Raw genomic sequence first — 23,454 nt, 5'->3', positions numbered from 1 at the left:
TGACTGCGCGGGCTCGGCGGTCTCCGCGGGCGCGGCGCGTCCTCCCGCCGCCAGGGGCGCTGTGGCCGCCGCGGGCCGGGTGCAGACGCGGTGGCGGCCGCCGAGCCGCCGCAGGGAGCTGCTGGCGCGGCCCGGCGAGCCGAGCCCGAGCCCCCGCCGCCGCCATGGGTAAGACGACGGGCGGGTCCCGGGCGGACGGCGGGGCGGGCGGGAAGGGTCGGGCCGCGGCGAGGGGTCGGGCCCAGCCCGGGGGCGGGGGCGGCGCGGGCGCGGGCCGGGGTCGTCATGGCAACGCGCGGCCCCGCGCCGCTCCCTCCGCCCCCGCCCGCGCCGCGGCTCGGGGCCTGGCTGCTGAGCGCTGGCGGGCGGCGGCTGCCGGGAGCGGACGCGGCCGGCCGGCGGGAGCCTCCGCGCCCTGCCATGACTTTCCAGGTCTGGGGGTGGAGGCGGGAAGACGCCGCTCAGGAGTTGTCCCGGGCGCCGGACCCCGAGGGCGAGAGCGGGGCGGCGCCGCCGGGCCAGGCCCTGGGTGAGCGCGTCGCGGGGCCGGGGGCGGCGGGGTGTGGGGAGGGCCCGGAACCCTGGAGCCCCGGAACCCCGGAGCGCCGGAACCCTGGAGCGCCGGAGCGCCGGAGCCGCGGAGCGCCGGAACCCCGGAGCGCCGGAGCGCCGGAGCGCTGGGGTCGCGGAGCCCCGAGCCGGCCGGCTGGGCCTCCTGCGCCGCGAGCCGGGCTCCGCGCCCCGCCCCGCGAGCTGGGCTGAGGGCCCAGAATCGTCACCCATTAGGGAGCATCTGGCGGGTTCGCTCCCGGAGGGGAGAACAAATGGAGTTTTAGCCCGAGGCAGATTTGAAGGTGCCCGTGCACCTTCCGCCGGCCCACCGGGTCCGAGCAGTTGTTTGTGTTTGCGTTTTAAATTCCTAAGGCGTCGACGTCACGCTTCCTGTCAGCCGGCTGAAATCCGAACGAGAATACTAGGTCATTGGAAACTATGGATTTTTGTTCAGTGGAGGAAAAACGGGCATTCCGATTAATCGGACTTGGACTTCTGTCAGAGGTTATGACGGTTTAGGCTAAGTGCTGCATTTTTCTGCACCTCATTTGCGTCATCCGTGCTCAGTATTGCTGAAAATACTCCTGCCAGTCAAAACAGGAATGAGAACATGGGAAGCATCTGAATTTCTTAGAGAATTAAATTTGTGGGAGAACCTATTTTAAAATGAAGGATAAAAAGGGCTGGGGCATAGCCCAGAGATAGAAGGCCCCAATACAAAAAAAATAACAATAAAAAAGCAGAACTTTTTTTTTTTTTAAACCATACTGGGAATGGAACCCAGGGGCATTCTACTTCCGAGCTATACGCCCAATCCTATTTTTTTATTATTACTTTTTTATTTTTTGAAACAGGGTCTCACTGAGTTGCAGAGGGCCTCACTAAGTAGCTGAGGCTGTCAGCGAACCCAGATCCTCCTGTCTCAGCCTCCTGAATCAGCTGGGATTATAAGCGTGCGCCAACAGGATTGGCATCAGACCTTTTTTGTTTGTTTGTTTGCTGCTGGGGATGGAACCCAGGGGCATTCTACCTCTGAGCAAAACAGCCCTATATATATATATTTATTTATTTATTTATTTATTTATTTATTTGCAGTACTGGGGATGGAACCCAGGGGCATTCTACCTTTGAACGACACCTCCAGCCCTATTTTTTTATTCTTTAATTTGAAACAAGGTCTCACTGAGTTGCAAAGGGCCTCATTAAGTAACTGAGGTTGTTCAGGTACCAAGATCCTCATGTCTCATCCTACCAAATGCTGGGATTACAAGAGTGTGTCACCACACCCGACTCTTTCTCTCTCTCTCTCTCTCTCTCTCTCTCTCTCTCTCTCTCTCTCTCATTGGGGATGGAACCTAGAAGCAGTCTACCTCCTAGCTACACCCCCAGCCCTATTTTATATTCTTTATTTTGAAACAGGGTTTCACTAAATCCTGGAGGGCCTAAGTAGCTGAGGCTGGCAGGGAACCTGTCATCCTCCTGTCTCAGCCTCCCAAGTACTAGGATTACAAATGTGTGCCACCATGCTTGACAAATCAAATCTGTTTTTTTTTTGTTTTGTTTTGTTTTTGCAGGTCTTGGTGGTACTTGGAGTGGAACCCAGAGGCTTTCTACCTCTGGTTCATACACCCAGACCTATTTTTTATTTTTTATTTAGAAACAGGGTCTCACTAAGTTACTGAGAGCCTCCCATCTTAGCTTCCCAAGAATTACAAGCGTGGCAGAACTTTTAATATGTGTTTATTGAGCCAGGCATAGTGGCGTACGCTAGAAATCCCAGCATTCGGGAGGCAGAAACCAGAGATCGTGGTTTGCAGACTGCCTCAGCTACTTGGTGAGGCCCTTTACAACTCAGTGAGACCCTGTTTCAAATATAAAGAGACTGGGAGGGTGTGGGCACGTTTGTAATCTCCGCACTTGGGAGTCTGAGACAGGAGGATCACAGGTTCGAAGCCAGCCTCAGCTACTGAGTGAGGCTCTCAGCAACTTAGTGAGACCTTGTTTCCAAATAAAGTAGAAAATAGGTCTGGGAGTATAGCCTGGAGGTAGAAGGCCCCTGGTTCCACCCCCAGTACCACCAAAAATATTAAAAAATTTTAAAAACTAAATAGACTAAAAAATAGGGCTTGGGGGTGCAGTGCCCCCTGGGTTCCATCCTCAGTACCACGAAAAAATAAAAAATAAAAATGTGTTTATTGGTATTACGTCTAAAACACTGGGCATCATCAGATGTGCAAAAGAAAAGGCTGGGAACTTTACAAGGGAGTCATGCAATATAGGACTCTAGATTTAGAATGTTAAGAGAGACAATTGAATGCTGGTGGTACATGCCTATAATCCTAGTACTTGGAGACTGAGAAGGGGGAGGATCCAGGCCAGTCTCAGCTTATCTAGACCCTGTTTCAAAACCAAAGAGCCAGGCATGGTGGCACATGCTTGTGATCCCAGCATTTGGGAGGCTGAGACAGGAGGATCGTGGCTCACAGACACCCTCAGCTACTTAGTGAGGCCTTTTGCAACTCAGTGAGAACCTGTTTTCAAGTAAAGAATACAAAATAAGGCTGGAAGGGTAGCTCAGAGGTAGAATGTTCCTGGGTTCCATTCACAGTACTGCAAAAAAAAAGGGGGGGGGTAGGAATGTAGCTAGGAGTAGAACACCCCTAGGTTCCATCCCCAGTACAGAAAAAAAAAAAAAAAATCCAGGCATGGTGGCACATGCTTGTCATGCAAGTACTTGGAGGCTGAGACAGGAGGATTAGGGGTTCAAGCACAGCCTCAGCAAATAGGCTCTCATCACATCAACCCAGTGAGACCCTGTTTCAAAATAAAAATAAAATAGAGCTAGGGATGTAGCTCAGAGGTAGAATGGCCTTGAGTTCACTCCTCAGTATCAACACAGCAGCAAACAATACATTAGCTTCTCCTGTATCCTTGCATTTGTCAGTGTTTTTTTTTGTTTTGTTTTGTTTTGTTTTTGTTTTTTAACCTGACATATTTGTTAGAGAGATACTGGAGTCCTAGAATTTTACCTTTTATTTTATTACTGGTTTGTTCTGAATGTGGTTTTTGGAGGATCGGGGGCTGAACCCAGGGGAGTTCTACCTAAAAGCTATCTACCTTCAGCCCTTTAAAAAATTTTTTTTTCTTTTTTTTGAAACAGGGTCTCACTAAGTTGCTGAGGCTGGTCTGGAACTTGCAATACTGTTGCAGCCTCCCAAGTACTGGGATGACAAGTGTGCACCACCACATCCAGCTTATTCTAAATGTTTTTGCTTGGAGTTTATACCTTAAGCATTTTGCCTTTGATTCCAAGGTTATCTCTAGAGAAAATTGTTTTAAAAACTCATTCTTCATGAAGAGGTCCCACACAAGTAAAACAAAATATAAGAGAATGGCACATTTCGTGGGTGAGTTTGTCTTGGCCTAGAGAGGTTTGTCAACCAAGGCAAAGCAAATCACAGTGGGTTTTAGCTGGGAAGAGACAAGTTTGTGTACTTTTCATTGTTTATCTTGTGCATGATGCTGGACTCTTTGTGCTTTCAGCTACAAAAGACCCCACAGCTGTAGAGAGAGCAAACTTGCTAAATATGGCTAAGCTGAGTATCAAAGGCCTCATTGAATCTGCGCTGAGCTTCGGCCGCACGTTGGACTCTGACTACCCCCCTTTGCAGCAGTTCTTTGTTGTTATGGAGCATTGTCTGAAACATGGCCTTAAAGGTAAGGTGAGATTTCAAAAATTCACCATAGAGTCCCTCCCGTTCCATCGTAGTTATCTTTGAAGATTAATACTGTTACTTTGTGTTGGAAATGTTTTAAGGGGTTGATTTTGGGGATAAAATAGTTACATTTTATTTTCATTTATTTTGTAATTTAGTACTTGGGATGCTGAGATAGGAGAAGGCAGGTTCATGGCTAGCCTCAGCAACTTAGTGAGGCCCTCTGCAATTTAGTGAAACTGTTTCAAAATAAAAGAATAAATTAGGGCTAGAGGTAGAGCTCAGAGGTAGAATGCCTATGGGTTTCATCCCCAATAACCCCCAACACACAATTATGACAACATACTATAATGAATGTTATAGGAATGTGGTTTATCCCCCCACTCCGTGGTGTTAGGGATTGAACCCAGGAGAATTCTACCCATGAGCTACTCTTCCAGACTGATTTTAATTTTTATTTGAAAACAGTCTCATAAATTGTTGCTAACTTCACTAAATTGCCAAGGCTGGCTTTGAACCTTCAATCCTCCTGTTTCAGCCTCCCTAGTACTGGGATTGCAGGCATGTGCCACCACACCCATGTTGGAATCTTCTATCTAATATTTTCAGACCATGAAACTATAGAAACCTCAGATAAGGGGAACTATAGTAATACATGAACCAAACAAAATAATGCAAAATAAAAGCCAGGTGGCCATGCATGCCTGTTTAATCCCAGGTACTTGGGAGGCTGAGGCCAACCTCTGTACTTTAGCAAGACCCTGTGTCAGATTAAAAGAAAGAGCCGGGCGTGGTGACGCACGATTGTAATCCCCGCACTTGGGAGGCTGAGACAGGAGGATTGCACAGGTTCGAAGCCAGCCTCAGCTACTTAGTGAGGCTCTCAGCAACTTAGTGAGACCCTGTTTCCAAATAAAAATATAAAATAGGTCTGGGAGTATAGCCCAGAGGTAGAAGGCCTCTGGGTTCCACCCCCAGTACCACCAAAAAAAAAAAAAAAAAAAAAAAAATGAAAAGAAAGATCATGGATGTAGCTCTATGGAAGAGCACTCCTGGGTTCCATCCACAGTTCCACAAAATAAATATAATTAATTAAAAATTAAAATAGAGCTGGGCATGGTGGTGTACTCTTGTAATCCCCGCACTTGGGAGGCTGAAACAGGAGGATCATGGTTCATGGCCAGCCTCAGCTACTTAGTGAGGCCCTCTGCAATTTAGTGAGACCCTGTTTCAAAATAAAGAATAAAAAATTGGGCTGTGGTTGTAGCTCAGAGGTAGAATACATCTGGGTTTAATCCCTAGCACCACATAGACACAAAAAAATTTAAATAATCATGAGTCATCGTTACAGGTTCAAGACCAGCCTTAACAATTTAGCAAGACCCTGTTTCAAATATAGAAAATAAAGAGGGCTAGGGGCATATCTCAGTGGTACAAAAAACAAACAACAACAACAACAAAAAAAAACTGGGCATGGTGGCACATGCTTTTTTTTTTTTTTTTGGTGGTACTGGGATTCCTGGAAGCCCTTCTACCTCCGGGCTACACTCCCAGACCTATTTTTACATTTTCATTTTTGGAAACGGTCTCCTAAGCCAGCGCGCGCGGCTGGCTTCGAACCTGCGCGATCCTCCTGTCTCCGCCTCCCAAGCGCGGGGATTACAAGCGTGCGCCACCACGCCCGGCCCTTGGCACATGCTTTTAATCCCAGCATTCGGGAGGCTGAGACAAGAGGATCGAGGTTCGCGGCCAGCCTCAGCTACTTAGTGAGGTCCTTTACAACTCAGTGAGACTCTGTTTCAAAATAAAGAATAAAAAATAGAGCTGTGGGTATAGCTCAGAGGTAAAATATCCCTAAATTTCATCCCCAGTACTGCAAAATTAAATAAATAAAATAAAGAGAAGGAAAAAATAAAAGTTAGGTGTGGTGGTACATGCCTGTAATCTCAGTGCTTGGGAGGCTGAGACATGAGGATTGCAGGTTCTAGGACAGCCTCAGCAAATAGTGAGACTCTCAGTAACCTAGTAAGACCTTGTTTCAAAATAAAAATAAAATATGGTTTGGGGTATAGCTTAGAGGTAGAATGCCCCTGGATTCCATCCCCAGTACCACACAAGTAAAACTTAAAACGGTGGAAAGGTCTTTGAATAATAATAGCATGTTATTAGAAAGGTTGAAGCTTGCAAGATATGGTGGCCTATGCTTGTAATCCCGAGTACTTCGGAGGCTGAGACCAGAGCTTCACAAGTTCAACAGTGGCCTTAGCTATTTAGTCAGGCCCTCAACAACATAGTGAGATCCTGCTTCAAAATAAAAAAATAGACCAGGCGTGGTGGCACACGCTTGTAATCCCCGCGCTTGGGAGGCGGAGACAGGAGGATTGCATAGGTTCCAAGCCAGCCGTGCTGGTTTAAGAGACCCTGTTTCCAAATAAAAATATTTTAAAAAATAGGTCTGGGAGTGTAGCCCGGAAGTAGAAGGGTTTCCAGGAACCCTAGTACCACCACAATAAATAAATAAATAATAAATAAATAAATAATAGGACTGGTGGTGTAGCTCAGAGGTAGAATGCCTCTGGGTTCATTCTGTAGACACACACACACACACACGCACACACACACACACACACACACACAAGTTGAAACTTTAGTTTTTTTGTTTTTTTTGTTTTTTGGTGGTACTGGGGTTCCTGGAAACCCTTTTACCTCTGGGCTACACTCCCAGACCTGTTTTTATACTTTTTAAATTTGGAAACTGGGACTCCTAAGTCAGCGTGGCTGGCTTCAAACCTGCGAGATCCTCCTGTCTCTACCTCCCAAGCATGGGGATTACAAGCGTGCGCCACCACGCCTTGCTGAAACTTTAGTATTTAAGATGAAGTTACTAAAATATTTTTTGTTGAAATTATGAGTGTTGTATTTTTTTCCCAGTAAGAAAATCATTTTTGAGTTACAACAAAACCATTTGGGGCCCTTTGGAATTGGTGGAGAAGCTATACCCAGAAGCAGAGGAAATAGGAGCCAGCGTCCGGGATTTACCAGGTCTTAAGTAAGTAATGTTATTAGTGGTTCACCCTTTACCACATAAGTATATTACTGTTTCTCCAAAGGATCTCATGCTCTAGGTGACTATCTGCTCTTAGCCTTAAGTGCCCTGCTCTCATTGTCTCCTAAGAAAATTCTGTTCATTCTTTATGGCTTAGCTTAGATTCCATTTTCACCAGTTTGAATTAACCACTCCTTAGATAACTTGTCTAGCAAACTTGAAACCCTGGGTTCAATCCCCAGCACCCTCCTAACCCCCCTTTTATGATTATATATATTGTATATTACATTAACTCAATATGTATAATATATAAGATAATATGTTACATATATACATACACTGTATAATACACATATATTGCTACTTTATTGTATCACTTCAATTTTGTCTTGTATTATAGATTCCTGATTGTTCCACTAGTTTGCTCTTAGTAGGCAGTCAGTAACTTTTTTTTGTGGAACTGTGGATTGAAACCAGGGACCTTCTAACCTCTAGTCTACACCACCAGGCCTATTTTTAATATATCTTATTTGGAAATAGGGTTTTACTAAGTTGCTGAGAGCCTCACTAAATTGATGAGGCTGGCTTCAAACCTGCACTATCTTCTTATCTCAGACTCCCAAGTACTGGGATTACAAGTGTGAACCACCATGCCCGGCCAGTCAGTAACTATTTCTTACTGAATTAGGCTGAATCCAGGGTAAAATCTGGGAAGATCTGAGTTCTCAAACAAGACATTCACATACCATAGGACTTGTGCAAATTACTTTCTTCTCTGAAAATTGAGGCCTATTGTGCCACCTGCTTATTTCATCAGATTAGCGTTTGTGAAATGTCCTAAAACCTAGAACGTACCAGATAAATCCTATGTTGAAATTTTTTTGCACTTATTAGACTAAGTTTTTACTCCCCCCCCCAGATGGAACCCCCCAGGGGCATTCTACCTCGGAACTACACCCTCAGCCCTATTTTTTATTCTATATTTTTGAAACAAGGTCTCACTAAGTAGCTGAGGCTGGTCACAAACTTGCAATCTGTCTCAGCCTCCCAAATGCTGGGATTACAAGCGTGTGCCACCACACCCGACCCCAGTTTATTTTATATTTTGAAACTGGGTCTTGGCAAATTGCTGAGGGTCTTGCTAAGTTGCTGAGGCTGGCCTCAAACCTGTGGTCTTTCTGTCTCAGCCCGAGTACGGGGGTTATAGTCATATGCCACTGTATCTGGCTAAGAGATAACATTTTTATGCTTAGCATTTTGTCAGATTATGTGTCCTCCCCTGCTCACTCCCTCAGTTGGTGTTTTCTTAGCTTTATTATTATTATTTTTTTTTTTTTGCAGGTCTGGGTATGGAACCCCAGAAGCATATGACCTCTGAGCTACACCCCCTACCCTATTTTTTTATTCTTTATTTTTGAAACAGGGTCTCACTAAGTTGTAGAGGGCCTCACTAAGTAGCTGAGGCTGTCTGTGAACTGAGATTCTCTGGTCTCAGCCTCCCAAATGCTGGGATTACAAGCGTGTGCCACCACACCTGGCTTCTTAATTTTATTTTTAAGGGCTTATATGTTGTAGGGATATGGTAGTGTTTTCTTACTATTTTAACATTCAAATATTTATAAATTGGGCTTAATGAAGTAATAACATGGCTACCATTGAGCGCTGTGTCAGGGTAAAATGTTACCTTTTTAATTTTTATTTTTTGTGGTATTGGAGATTGAACCCAAGGGCATTCTACCTCTGAGCTACATTCAGCCCTGTATTATTTTTTATTTAGAAACAGAGTCTCATTAGGTTAAGAGTCTTGCTACTTGCTGAGGCTGCTCTTGAAGCTGTGATCCTCCTATGTCAGCCTCCCAAGTACTGGAATTACAGGTGTGTGCCACCACACTGATTATTTCTTATTTTGAAACAGGACCTCACTAAATTGCTCAGGCTGGCCTGGAGGCTGTGATCTGCCCTTCAGTCTCCCAAATACTGGAATTAGAGGTGTGTTCCACCATACCTGGCTTCTATAATGATGTTTTAGTGAAGAAAAAATAAAATAGGAATTTCAAGTCTCAAAAGGAAATACAAGATTTGCTTTCAATATGAAAATACATATTTATTTTAAAAAAAGAAATCAACTCTATGAAGTAAAAAATGTTTTTTTACACCCAGCTATATTTTTTATTCTTTATTTTGAAACATGGTCTCACTAAGTTGCAGAGGGCCTCACTAAGTAGCTGAGGCTGTCCGTGAACCGCGATCCTCCAGTCTCAATTTCCCAAATGTTGGGATTTCAAGCGTGTGCCACCACGCCCAGCTAAAAAATATTTTATAAAATATTCAAGCCAGATGTGGTGGCTTACACTTGTAATCTAGGTACTTGGGAGTCTAAGACAAGAGGATTTCAGGATTGTGGCAGCCTCAGTAATTTAGTGAGACTGGTTTAAAAAAAAAAAATAGGGCTGGGGGTATAGCTCAGAGGTAGAATGCCCCTGGGTTTTATCCCCAGACACACACACACATACACACACACAAACACACACACACACACGAGTTCAAGCAAGGCATGTTGGTGCATGCCAGTAATCTCAGTATGTGAGAGGCTGAGACAGGAGGATTGCAGGTTTGAGGACAGCCTCAGCAAGTAGAGACTCTTTTCAACCTAGTGAGACCATGTTTCAAAATAAGAATAAAATAGAGGTGGGGGTGTAGCTCAGAAGTAGAATACCACCTCACTCCACCCCATTCAATCACCAGTAAAACACACACACACAAACAAACACACTGAATATTGTTCATTAAAATACTAATTCTAAACCTGGCACGGTGGCACACATCGTTTTTTTTTGTTTGTTTGTTTATTTGTTTTTTTTTTTTGTGGCACTGGGGGTGGAACCCAGAGGCTTTCTACCTCCGGGCTATACTCCCAGACCTTTTTTATATTTTATTTGGAAACAGAGTCTCACTAAGTTGCTGGAAGCCTCACTAAGTAGCTGAGGCTGGCTTCGAACCCTTGCGATTCTCCTGTCTCAGCCTCCCAAGCGCGGAGATTACAAGCATGCGCCACCACGCCCGGCTGGCACACATCTTAATCCTAGCACTTGAGAAAGGCTGAGAGTAGAAGATCACAGGTTCTAGGTTGGCGTAAACTTAGTGGGACCTTGTTTCAAACTAAAAAAATAGGGATGGAGGTACAGCTTAGAGGTAGAATGCCCCTGGGTTCCATCCCCCGTACAAGAAAAATAAATAAAAGTAAAATACCAAGTCTATGGGTGTGGTAGCACATGCCTGTTATCCCAGTACTTGAGAGGCTGAATCAGAAGGATTGCAGGTTCAAGGCTAGCTTCGGCAACTTACTGAGACCCTGTCTCAAAATAAAAAAATAGGGCCGGGCGTGGTGGTGCACGCTTTTAATCCCTGTGCTTGGGAAGCTGAGTCAGGAGGATCAAAGCCAGCCTCAGCTACTTAGTGAGGCTCTCAGTAACGTAGTGAGACCCTGTCTCCAAATAAAATAGGTCTAGGAGTATAGCCCAGAGGGAGAAAGCCTCTGGGTTCCACCCCCAGTTCCATGAAAAAAGAAACATAAATAAATAAATAAATAAATAAATAGGTCTAAGAATAAAATTCATGTACAACACTTCTGGTTCAATCTCCAGTACCACGCACACAAAAGCTAGGATCTAGAAACTCATTTGTTAGGAGGGGAGGTTAAAGTTTCCTTCAACTACCTGCTAAAATTTTCTCTGCATAAGAAAAAACACATGAACTTGGTTGTGGTGTCCCACACATGAACTTGGTTGTAGTGTCCCACACATGAACTTGGTTGTGGTGTCCCACACCTATAATCCCAGTACTTGGGAGGGTGAGACAGGAGGATCATGTGTTCGCAGCCAGCCTCAGCTGCTTTGTGAAGCCCGCCACTTTATTCTTTATTTTTTCAAAATAAAGAATAAAAATAGGGCTAGGGTTGTACCTCAGAGTTAGAATGCCCCTGGGTTCAATTCCCAGTGCTGGAGGGCGGGGGGGGGGGGAATAAAAGAGCAGGGCGTGGTGGTACACACTTGTAATCCCAGCATTTGGGAGGGGGAGACCAGAGGATCTTCATTCCCTGACAGCTCAGCTACTTAGTGAGACCCTTTGCAACTTAGTGAGACCCTGTTTCAAAAAATAAAAAAAGGGCCGGGCGTGGTGGCGCACACTTGAAACAGGAGGATCACACAGGTTCAAAGCCAGCCTCAGCTACTAGTGAGACCGTGTTTCCAAATAAAGTATAAAATAGGTCTTGTAATATAGCCCAGAGGTAGAAAAGCCCCTAGATTCCACCCCTAGTACCACAAAAATAAACAAATAAATAAATAAATAAATAAATAAATAAATAAGACTAAAAAAATAGGGCTAGGAGTGTAGCACGGAGGTAGGATGCCCCTTGGTTCCAACTTCAGTATCGAAAAAAAAGGCAAAATAAGACAGAAAATACACATGAAAATATGAATGATGCCACTGATTTTTTTTAAAGAAAAAACACATCCATAAAACTTGTTTTTATTTTTACTAAGAGGGGAATTTGGATAAAAATACTGTGAGAGCTAGACATGGTGGTGCATGCTTATAATCTCAGTACTTTGGAGGGTAAGTTTCATGGCCAACCTTAGCAACTGCTTTTGCTGTTTTGTTTTTTTTTGTGTGTGTGTATGTGTGGTACTGGGGATGGACCCCAGGGACATTCTATCTCAAGGCTACACCTCTAACCCAGCCCTATTTTTTAATCTCTTTTTTTGTTGTTGTTTTGCAGTACTGGGGATGAACCCCAGGGGCATTCTACCTCTGAGCTATACCCCCAGCCCTATTTTTTATTCTTTCTTTTTTTTTTTTGGCGGTACTAGGGATGAACTCAGGGGCATTCTACCTCTAAGTCATACCCCCAGCTCTATTTTTGTGTGTGTGTGTGTGTGTGTGTGTGTGTGTGTGTGTGTGTGTGTGTTACTGGGGATTGAACCCAGGGCCACTGGGCATTCTACCTCTGAGCTACACACCCAGCCCTATTTTTTATTCTTTATTGAGAAACAGGGTCTCACTGAGTTGCAAAGGGCCTCACTAAGTAGCCGAGGCTGTCTGTGAACCGCGATCCTCCAGTATCAACCTCCCGGAAGCTGGGATTACAAGCATGTGCCACCATGCCCGGCTTATTTTTTTATTCCTTATTTTGAATCAGTGTCTCACTGCGTTGCAAGGGCCTCACTAAGTAGCTGAGACTGGCCACGAACCAGATCCTCCTGCAACGGACCAGCTCGGCTGGAGCACTGGGACTGTTGGGACAGGGGTCTTGGAAGGTGGGCAAGGATTCAGCTGAGGGTGACAAACAGACACAGATAACTCAAGGATGTTGTATCCGAGTGTAATTTGCAAGGTAGTGAGCAAGGAATATATACAGTAAAAAGAAATTGATTATATCATTGGATAACTTTGACCTACATACAAGGTATTGTTTTTTAGATCAGTGGTTTCTGTACACAATCTAACTAGGATACCCATCATTGCACACATAGGTTGCCACAGCCTATTCCCAATAATGTAAGCAGGACCAAACTTAGTCATAATAGTGGGAGGTGTGGGCCTTAGCCTCCTTCTTTCTTCTAACTGCTTAAGCTTCTTGTATGACTAAGTTCTCTTTTGGGCTTTCCTGAAGTATATCTTGCTGTTGTAATATATCCACTAATACGTTGAAATCCTCTTTTCTTCTTTAGCCAATTTTATTACAGTTTAGAGCATGGCAGGGGGCGTTTGAGGGCTCAGATATTATTACCAGAAAATTTATTTTTCACGGAATCAGTTTCACCTGTTCCTACAGTCTTGATTCCGGGACCTCGTCCTGCATCACTGGAGCCATGTTTGTGAAAAGTTAATAGAATCATTATCAAAAGAACAATAGCTATGAAAGAACATCCAAGAGCAAGGAGTGCTCCTGTGAACGAACCCATTCTTCTTCAGGGCCACTTCCGTGAAGTTTGTGCCACGCCATGCGTGCAGGGTCACGCAGAATCCAAGGGAGGCAGGGTCGTGGCAGCCTCCCAAATGCTAGGATTATAAGCATGCGCCACCACACCCGGCTCCTATGTTTTATCCTTTACTTTGAAACAGGGTCCCACTAAGTTGTGAAGGGCCTCACTAATAACTGAGGTTGGCTGTGAACCTGTGATCCTCCTGTCTTAACCTCCCAAGTACTGGGATTATAAGCGAGCACCACCACACCTGGCTCTTTTTTCTTTGTTAATGTATACCTCACAAAGATAGAATATGTAACCCAAGATCTCAGGGCTGAGGCTGTTTTCTGACTGACTGATTGTTCTTTTTAGGACTCCTTTGGGTCGTGCAAGAGCGTGGCTTCGATTAGCCCTCATGCAGAAAAAAATGGCAGATTACCTTCGTTGCTTAATTATTCAGCGAGATCTCTTGAGGTTAGTGCTATTATGTAACATTCATTTTAATTTATATTCTGTCTTTGAAAAAGGATTGAAGATGTAATGTAAAAGAATATGTAAGATGCAATTAGATGATAAAAAGTACAAAGAGGAATAAGATAAGATGTGCTAGGGCATTGTATGGAGGAGGAACTCAGCCCCAAATATGAATATCATAAGCTTTATACAGTCAGTATGGAAAATTTATTTCTTTTGTTTCTAAATTAGTTTCATTTTTCTGAATTATAGTTATTCTTTGGGCAGAAATTTACTTTGGTAGCTGAGTGTGGTGGCACAAGCTTGTAATCCCAGTACTTAGGAGGCTGAGACAGAAGCATCGCAGGTTTGCGGCCAGCCTCAGCTACTTAGGCCCTCTACAATTTAGTGAGACCTGTTTCAAAATAAAGAATAAATAGGGTTAGGGTTGTAGCTTGGAGGTAGAATGCCCCTGGGTTCCATCCCCAGTATCACACACACACACACACACACACACACACACACACACACACACACACAAAAAAAAAAGACAAAATAAAGAATAAAAAATAGGATGGGGTATAGCTCAGAGGTTGAATGCCTCTGGATTCAATCCCCAGTGCTGCAAAAAAAAAAAAAAAAAAATTGGTATTTGGGGGCATAATGCTTTATATTTTTTCTTAGATCTTAAATGTTCAAATTAATTATGCTTCAACTGTATTATGGGCACAGTTTACATTAAAGGTCAAATATTTAGGACAGACTTCCAGAGAAAGACAATGGATCGTCAAAGGGAGTGGGCCTTAGCTGGGCATGGTGGCACAGGCTTGTAATCCCAGCACTCGGGCAGCTGAGACAGAAGGATTTTAGGTTTAAAGCCAGCCTCAGGGCCGGGCGTGGTGGCGCACGCTTGTAATCCCCGCGCTTGGGAGGCAGAGACAGGAGGATCGCGCAGGTTCGAAGCCAGCCTCGCGCGCTGGCTAAGAAGACCCTGTTTCCAAATAAAAATGTAAAAATAGGTCTGGGAGAGTAGCCCGGAGGTAGAAGGGCTTCCAGGAACCCCAGTACCACCAAAAAAAAAAATAAAAAAAAAAAAATAAAAAAAAATAAAGCCAGCCTCAGCTACTGAGAGAGAGACTCCACGATTTAGAAGACCCGGTTTCAAAATAAAGAATAAAAATAGGGCTGGGGGCATGGTGTGTTGGCACATGCTTGTAATCCTAGCATTTGGGAGGCTGAGACAGAAGGAACGCTGTTCATGGACAGCCTCAGTTACTTAATAAGTCTCTCTGCAACTCAGTGAGACCCTGTTTCAAAATAAAGAATAATAAAAAATAAGGCTGGGGGTGTAGCTTGGAGGTAGAATGCCTCTGGGTTCCATCTCCAGTATCTAAAATTATATATTATACATATATATATATACATATATATATTTTATACACACACACACACACACACACACACACACACACACACACACACACATATGATGGCACTGGGAGTTGAAGCCAGGAGAGTTCTATGTCTGAGATACACCCTTAACTCAATTTTGTTTCTTATTTGGAAACAGCATCTCAGTAGGTTGATAAGAGTCTCTCTCTACTTGCTGAGGCTATTCTTAAACTTGGAATCTTCCTGTCTCAGTTTCTCAAGTACAGGGATTGCAGCCTGGTTTGGTTTTCCCATTTTTATTATTTATTTATTTATTTTTATTTTTGTGGTACTGTGGATAGAATCCAGGGGCATTCTACCTCCGAGCTACACTTCTAGCCCTATTTTTTATTCTTTATTTTTAAACAGGGTCTCATTGAGTTGCAAAGGACCTCACTAAGTAGCTCAGGCTGGCCATGAACCGTGATTCTCCTATCTCAGCATCTGGTTTTCCCATTTTTAAAAGGAGAATGACCATACTTTATACACTGCAATTTCTCTCTCTGTTTTTGTTTTTGTTTTGTGATGCTGGGGATGGAACCCAGGGGCATTCTATCTCTTAGCTATACCCCCAGCCCTATTTTAGTTTTTACTTGGAAATAGGCTCGCTAACTTGCTGGCAATACTAGAGATCAAACCTAGAGATGTGTTCTATCACTGAGCTACATCCCCAGCCCTCCCTCCTTTCAGTGTTTTATGTTGAGATAGAGTCTCACTAAATTGTCCGGGATGGCCTGCCTCAGCCTCCTGAGTCACTGGGATTAAGGGTATGTATCTTTGTATCTGACTGGCTCTCTGTCCTCCTCAGAGTCAGAACCATTTTAAACCCTGGGTATTACCTCTTTTTGTTTTGATCTTATTTTGTGCCTCTTTTTTTCTCTCTCTCATAATTTATATTCCTTTTTTTCCCCATCTGTGTGTGTGGTACTGGGGATGGAACCCAGGGGCATTCTACCTTTGAGCTGTACCCCCAGCTCTATTTTTTTATTTATTTTGAAACATGGTTTCACTGAGTTGCAAAGGGCCTCACTAAGTAGCTGAGGCTGTCCACGAACCACGATCCTCTGGTCTCTGCCTCCTGAATGCTGGGATTAGAAGCGTGCACCACCACGCCTGGCCTTATTTAGTGCATACCTGCCTGCCTTTCTTTTCTTTTCTTTTCCTTCCTTCCTTCCTCCCTTCCCTTTTCTTTCTTTCTTTCTTTCTTTCTTTCTTTCTTTCTTTCTTTCTTTCTTTCTTTCTTTCTTTCTTTCTTGGTGGTACTGGGGGTGGAACCCAGAGGCTTTCTACCTCCGGGCTATACTCCCAGATCCATTTTATATTTTATTTGGAAACAGGGTCACACTAAGTTGCTGAAAGCCTCACTAAATAGCTGAGGCTGGCTTCAAACCTGCGCGATCCTCCTGTCTCAGCCTCCCAGGCACAGGATTACAAGCGTGTGCCAACACGCCCAGCTCGCCCTTCCTTCCTTTTCTTCCTTTCCTCCCTTCCCCTCCATTCCTTCCTTCCTTCTTCGAAACCCAGGGGCATTCTATCTCCAAACACCACCAGCCCTATTTTTTATTCTTTATTTTGAAACAGGGTCTCATTGATTTTTCAAAGGGACTCACTAAATAGCTGAGGCTATCTTCGAACTGCGATCCTCCTGTTTCAACCCCCCAAATGCTGGGATTACAAGCGTGTGCTACACACCTGGCAGTTATTTTTATTTATTTATTTATTTATTTTTGAAACAGGGCTTCACTAAGTAGCTGAGGCTGTTCACGAACTGCGATCCTCCAGTCTCAGCCTCCCGAATGCTGGGATGTGGCCACCACATCCGACCCTTATTTTTTATTTTGAAACAGGGTCTCTTTGAGTTGCAAAGGGCCTCACTAAGTAGTAGTTGAGGCTGTCCACTAACCATGATCCTCCTGTCTCAACTTCCCAAATGCTGGGATTTTAAGCATGTATCACCATACCCGGCTCCCGTGCCCAACTCTTTAAATTTTTTTTATTGGTGCATTGTGTTCATATATCATAATGTGGTAAAAAACTTGTGTGGACATACTTGTACTCATCACCCATTTAGCCCCTACCCAATTCCCACCCCATTCCCTCCCCATCCCTCCTTCCCATGCTTGGCTTAGTGGTTGATTTTCATATGTTTAAGTACATTGTGTGCTTTAGAGAATTTCCTTCTTCCCCCCTCCCATCCCCTCATTTAGGTTGCCTTGTTTGCTCCTCTATAGGATTCCTTTTTCATCTAGAGTTCCTCCTATGACCCATTTCTCCTTAGCTTTCACATATTAGAGAAAGCATCCGATTTCTTTTTTTTTTGACTGACTAATCTCACTTAGCATAATGTCCTCCAGTTCTATCCATTTCCCTGAAAATGATGTAATTGTGTTTTTTTATGGCTGAATAAAATTCCATTTTATACATATCCCACAGTTTTGTAATCCATTCATTTGTTGATGGACATCTTGGCTGGTTCCACAGTTTGGCCATGGTGAATTGTGCAGCTATGAACATATATACAATTCATTAGTTTGGTAGTTTGGTTTCCTTTCTTTTAGGTAGATACCCAGAAGAGGTACTGCTGGATGAAATGGTAGATTTGTTCCCTTTTTTTGTGTGTGTGGGTCTGAGGATGGAACCCAGGGGGATTTGACCTCTGAGCCCAATTTTTTACTCTTTATTTTGAAACAGGGTCTCACTGAGTTGCAGAGGGCTTCACTAAGTAGCTGGGGCTGTCTGCGAACCTCAATCCTCCCGTCTCAGCCTCCCGAATGCTGGGATTACAAGCATGCACCACCACGCCCGGCTTTGCCCAACTTTTTAAATCTTATTTTGAAATATGGTCTCACTAAGTTGATGAGAGTCTCACTACTTGCTGAGGCTATTCTTGAACCTTTGATCTTATTGTCTGCGTTTTCCAAGTACAGGATTATGAGTGTGCATCACCACACCTAGCTTATATTACTTCCTTTTCTGTAAGGTGGAAGGTAAAGGACTAATAAATCAATTTTTAGTTGTAGAAATCACTCTGTGGCTTAAGCTCTTGTCTCTTCTTTCCACAGCGAGTTCTATGAGTATCACGCGCTGATGATGGAGGAGGAAGGAGCAGTGATCGTGGGGCTGCTGGTTGGCCTGAATGTGATAGATGCCAATCTGTGTGTAAAGGGAGAGGATTTAGACTCGCAAGTAAGTGAAGTGCTGAGTGTCCCGTGCAGAATGCTTGCTTCCTGGAGCCAGTGCTATGAACCGTGCTGTTAAAACACTACCCAAATATAGTGAAAATCAGTTGCATGCTAATAGTATTTCTGATAAAATATTACTTCTTCCCTTAAATAAAAGTAATTTCATTAACTGCAGGTTGGAGTGATTGATTTTTCCATGTACTTAAAGAATGAAGAAGATATTGGAAATAAAGAAAGGTATGATTTTCGCAAGTTATTTCACATGGTTTAACACATGTATGTATGTGTGTGTATATATATATATATAAGTATGTATGTTACAAATCAGTTTAAGATTTTTCTTTTTACACTGTGGTTTGTGTCCCTGTCCCCAGATGCCACAGCCCACCACACATAACTCCTGCTTTCATTTTCACTTCTTTTTAAAGCTTTACAAAGCAAATTAAGAACTCACTTATGAGATGGTGGCTTTTATATGAGATAGTCCCATCTTTGTTTTTGGTTTTTGGTGGTACTGGGATTCCTGGAAACCCTTCTACCTCTGGGATACACTCCCAGATCTTTTTTTTTTTTTTAATATTTTTTATTTGGAAACAAGGTCTCTTAAGCCAGCGCTGCTGGCCTCGAACCTATGCAATCCTCCTGTCTCCGCCTCCCAAGTGCGGGGATTACAAGCGTGCGCCACCACGCCTGGCTAGTCCTATCTTTTTTGAAGGAAGGGTACAGGGATTGAACCCAGAGGCATTCTGCCTCTGAGCTTTGCCCTCCAGTCCTCTTTTATTTTTTATTCTATTTTGTTGATTTTTTGGTACTGGGAATTGAACACAGGGAAATTCTACCTCAGAATTATAACCCTAGCACTTTTCACTTTTTATTTCTGAAAGAGTCTCACTAAATTGCTAAGGGTTTTTGCTAAGTTGCTGAGACTGGCCTTGAACCTGGGATCCTCCTGTTTTAGCATCCTTGAGTACTGAGATTACAAGTGTGTGCACCATGCTCAGATTGACAATGTTGTTTTATCATTATTGTTTCAGCCATTTTCAGACGATTTAGACATTTTTGTCCACTTTTGCAATTAGCTACTCTTTATCCCCCTCTAGGAATGTTCAAATTGCTGCCATCTTAGACCAAAAGAATTATGTTGAAGAATTAAATAGACAACTCAAGTAAGTATTATGGATACTTAGCATGCTTATTAATACTGTCTTTGGCTTTGTTTTTAGCGTAATTCTATTCCTTTCTTCTAAAGGATCTTTGAGAAGATAGGCATAGTGGGGCACTCTTGTCATTCCAGTATTTGAAAGCTGAGGCAGGAGAATCACAAGTTCACCTCTAACCTGAGCAGCTGAATGAGACCCTCTGAAACTTAGAACGTTTTTCCTAATAAAAATTAAAATAGAAAAACTAGGCTGGGCATGGTGGTACACACTTGTAATCCCAGCATTTATGGTGCTGAGACAGGAGGATTGCAGTTTGCTGCCAGCCTCAGCTACTTAGTGAGGCCCTTTGCAACTCAGTGCAACCCTGTTTCAAAATAAAGAATAAAAAGTAGGGCTGGGGATGTAGCTTGGAAGAATGCCCCTGGGTTCCATACTCACTACTGCAAAATAAAAATAAAAAAAGAAAAGAAAAAAAAAAAAAAAGCCAGGTGTGGTAATGCTTACTTGTAATCCCAGTACTTTGAATGTTGATTGAAGGTTAAGACAGGAGGATCCCAGGTTTCAAGGAAAGCCTCAGGCAAGTAGTGAGACTCTCATCAACTTAACAAGACCCTGGGCTTGTAGCTTTGAGGTAGAATGCCTTTGGTTTCTTTTTATTTTTTCATTTTTTTGGAGATTTAAAGAAGTTTATTAGAAAGATAGAAATACAGAAAATAGAAATACAGCTCCATACCAGACTAGCATGGAGGGGTGACTCGAAATGAATACACCCGAATGCCTTTGGTTTCAATCCTCAGTACCATAAAATAAATAAATAAAATTGGGCTAGGGATGTAGCTCATTGGTAGAATGCATCCAGGTTCAATCCCCAGTAGTACCACAAAAGAAAAGAAAAGAAAAGGAAAAAGTCTTTGAGAAATGTTTGAAGGGATAGGGAACTAAAATTAAGAATACAGAGGATTAATTGTGTGTAATGCACACTTCTAATCCTAGTACTTGGGAAACTGAGACAGGAATAACAGGAAGTTAGTAATAACTTAGGAAGACTGTTTCAAAATAAACAAATAAAAAGGGCTGGAGGTATAACTAAGAGATAGATTGTCCTGAGTTCAATCCCAGTATCACACACACAAAAAGAAAATAAAAGAATTTAACCCTGTCTCTGAAGTACTGAGATTACAGGCATTTGCCACTGTGTCCCGCCTGAGCCCTTTTAAAATTTTTTTATTTTTTATTTTTTATTTTTTTAATTTTTTTTGCTGGTACTGGGGTTCCTGGAAGCCCTTCTACCTCCGGGCTACACTCCCAGACCTATTTTTACATTTTTCTATTTGGAAACAGGGTCTCCTAAGCCAGCGCATGCGCCTGGCTTCGAACCTGCACGATCCTCCTGTCTCTGCCTCCCAAGCGCGGGGATTACAAGCGTGCGCCACCACGCCCGGCCTAAAATTTTTATTTAATTGTTTATAAATAAATATGATCCTCCTGTCTCAGCTTCCCAAATACTGGGATTACAAGTGAGCGCTACCACGTCCTACTCTTTTTTTTTATTTTTTATTTCTAAATGGGGTCTCACTAAGTTGATGAGGCTGGTCTCTAACCTGCAGTCCTTCTGTCTCAGCCTCACTACTGGGTTTACAGGCATGTACCACCACACATGACCCAAAATATTAACATCAATATACAAATTTAAATTTTACTTTAGCTGGGCATGGTGGCGCACGCTTGTAATACCAGCATTCAGGAAGCTGAGACCGGAGGATGGCGGTTCGCAGACAGCCTCAGCTACTTAGGCCCTCTGCAACTTAGTGAGACCCTGTTTCAAACTAAAGAAAAAAAAATAAGGCTGGGGGTGTAGCTTGGAGGTCAGATGGCCCTGAGTTCCATCCCTAGACCCGAAAAAAAAGAAATTTACTTTATTTGTACTGTTTTCAAAATCCAACAGGAGCCAGGTATGGCACACGCTTGTAACCTCAGCATTTGAGAGGTTAAGACAGGAGGATCATAGTTCGAGGATAGCCTTAGCTACTCAGTGAGGTTCTTTGCAACTCAGTGAAACCCTGTTTCAAAATAAAGAATAAGCCAGGAATGGTGACTCACACTTGTAATCCCCGTGCTTAGGAAGCTGGGACAGGAGGATCACACAGGTTCGAAGCCAGCCTTAGCTGGCTTAAGAGACCCTGTTTCTAAATAAAATATATAATAGGTCTGGGAGTGTAGCCCGGAGGTAGAAGGCCCCTGGGTTCCATCCCCAGTACCACCAAAAAAGAAAGTAAGAATGAAAGTTAGATAGATAGATAGAGCGAGCGAGCTAGGGTATAGCTTGGAGGTAGAATGCTCCTGGATTCCATCCCCCATACTGCAAAAAAAAAAAAAAAAAATCCAATGTAATTGTTTTGTTTTGTTTTTGTTAGTATGGGGCTTGAACCCAGGGGAGTTCTGCCTCTGAGTTACATTATTAGCTGTATTTTTTTTTTAACAAGGTTTCATTCAGTTCCTGCAAGCTGCCGATGTGTATTTTATATGTTTGTGTGTCTGTGTGTGGTACTGGAGATGGAACCCAGGGGCATTCTATCTCCAAGCTACACCCTCAGCCTGATTTTTATTCTTTATTTTGGAATGGGGTCTCACTAAGGTGTGGAGGGTGTCACCAAGTACCTGAGGCTGTCAGTGAACCTCCTATCTCAGCCTCCTAAGAACTGGGATTATAAGAGTGTGTCACCACGCCCGGCTCTAAACATGTTTTATTTTTATTTTAACTAACCACATTTTGAGTGCTTAGTAAGCTACATATGGCTCATGACCCCAGTAATTCTTTTTCTTCTCTTTTATAATGGGGATTGAACCCAGGAGCATTCACCCTTAGAACCAATCCCCCAGCCCCTTTTATTTTGAAACAGGGTCTTGCTAAATTGCTGAAGCTGGCCCCAAACCTGCAATCCTTCTGTGTCAGCCTTCTAAGTACTAGAATTAAAGGAGTATGCCACTGAGTCTGGCTATAATGAGTAATATTTGCTATGCAATTAGAAATGGACTATTCTTAGCTGGATATGGTGGCGCACACTCGTAATTCCAATAGTTGAGAGGTTGAGACAGGAGGATTGCAGATTCAAAGCCAGTGTCAGCAACTTTGCAAGGTTCTCAGCAATTCAGTGAGACTGTTTCAAATAAAAAATAAAATATAGCTAGGAGGGTAGCCTAAATTTAGAATTTTCCCGTGTTAGAGCTGGGCCAGGCATGGTGGCGCATGCTTGTAATCCCAGCATTTGTGAAGCTGAGACAGGAGGATCGCGGTTTGCAGTCAGTCTCAGTTACTTAATGAGGCCCTCTGCAGTTTAGTGAGATGCTGCCCCCTGGCTTCCATCCCCAGATTAAAAAAAAAAAAAAAAATCCCCTAGTACCACAAAAAAAAGAAAGGACTATTTTCGTTAATAATATTTAATCAGTAAATGAATAATCTTGCTGTGAATAATTTTTATTTTATTCTTTATAATTTTTCTGTTATCTGACTTATACTAAATAATCTGTATTGAAGTCAGAAAATAAAATTAAGCTTTTTTTTTGGTGATTCTGGGGATTGAACTCAGGGGGCATTCTACCTCTGAGCAATATCCTCAGTCCTGTTTCTTTTTTTTTTATATTTTTTTTAAATTTTGATGGTGGTACTGGGGATTAAATCCAGAGGAATTATACCTCTGAGCTGATCTGCAACCCCAGTTCTTTTTTTTTTTTTTTTTTTTTTTTGCAGATCTGGGGATGGAACCCAGGAGCATTCTATCTCCAAGATACACCCCCTGCCCTATTTTTTATTCTTTATTTTGAAATAGGGTCTCATTGAGTTGCAAAGGACCTTAGTAAGTAGTGGAGGCTGTCCCTGAACTATGATCTTCCGGTCTCAGCCTCCCAAATGCAGAGATTACAAGTGTGTGCCACCACGCCCAGCTT

The 23,454-nt window shown here is 43.2% G+C and overlaps 1 protein-coding gene across 1 annotated transcript in view; it reads left to right on the top strand.

Annotated features, from left to right (window-relative positions):
* Positions 1-420: 420 nt before the first annotated feature.
* RUFY2 (RUN and FYVE domain containing 2) overlaps positions 421-23,454 on the top strand; it is a gene marked incomplete at both ends in the record, with an annotated part of 50,931 nt that continues 27,897 nt past the window's right edge. Inside the window, 7 exons of the mRNA XM_080695066.1 lie at positions 421-529; positions 4,096-4,269; positions 7,200-7,317; positions 13,656-13,757; positions 18,230-18,353; positions 18,525-18,586; positions 19,429-19,515. Coding sequence (XP_080551192.1) covers positions 421-529; positions 4,096-4,269; positions 7,200-7,317; positions 13,656-13,757; positions 18,230-18,353; positions 18,525-18,586; positions 19,429-19,515 — 776 coding nt within the window. The remainder of the gene's footprint in view (positions 530-4,095; positions 4,270-7,199; positions 7,318-13,655; positions 13,758-18,229; positions 18,354-18,524; positions 18,587-19,428; positions 19,516-23,454) is intronic.

This window comes from Muscardinus avellanarius (assembly GCF_963383645.1).
Source record: "Muscardinus avellanarius genome assembly, chromosome: 4".
NCBI classification, from domain to species: domain Eukaryota; kingdom Metazoa; phylum Chordata; class Mammalia; order Rodentia; family Gliridae; genus Muscardinus; species Muscardinus avellanarius.
The sequence above is the reverse complement of the archived record's forward strand: the minus strand, read 5'-3'. Positions and strand labels throughout refer to the sequence as shown.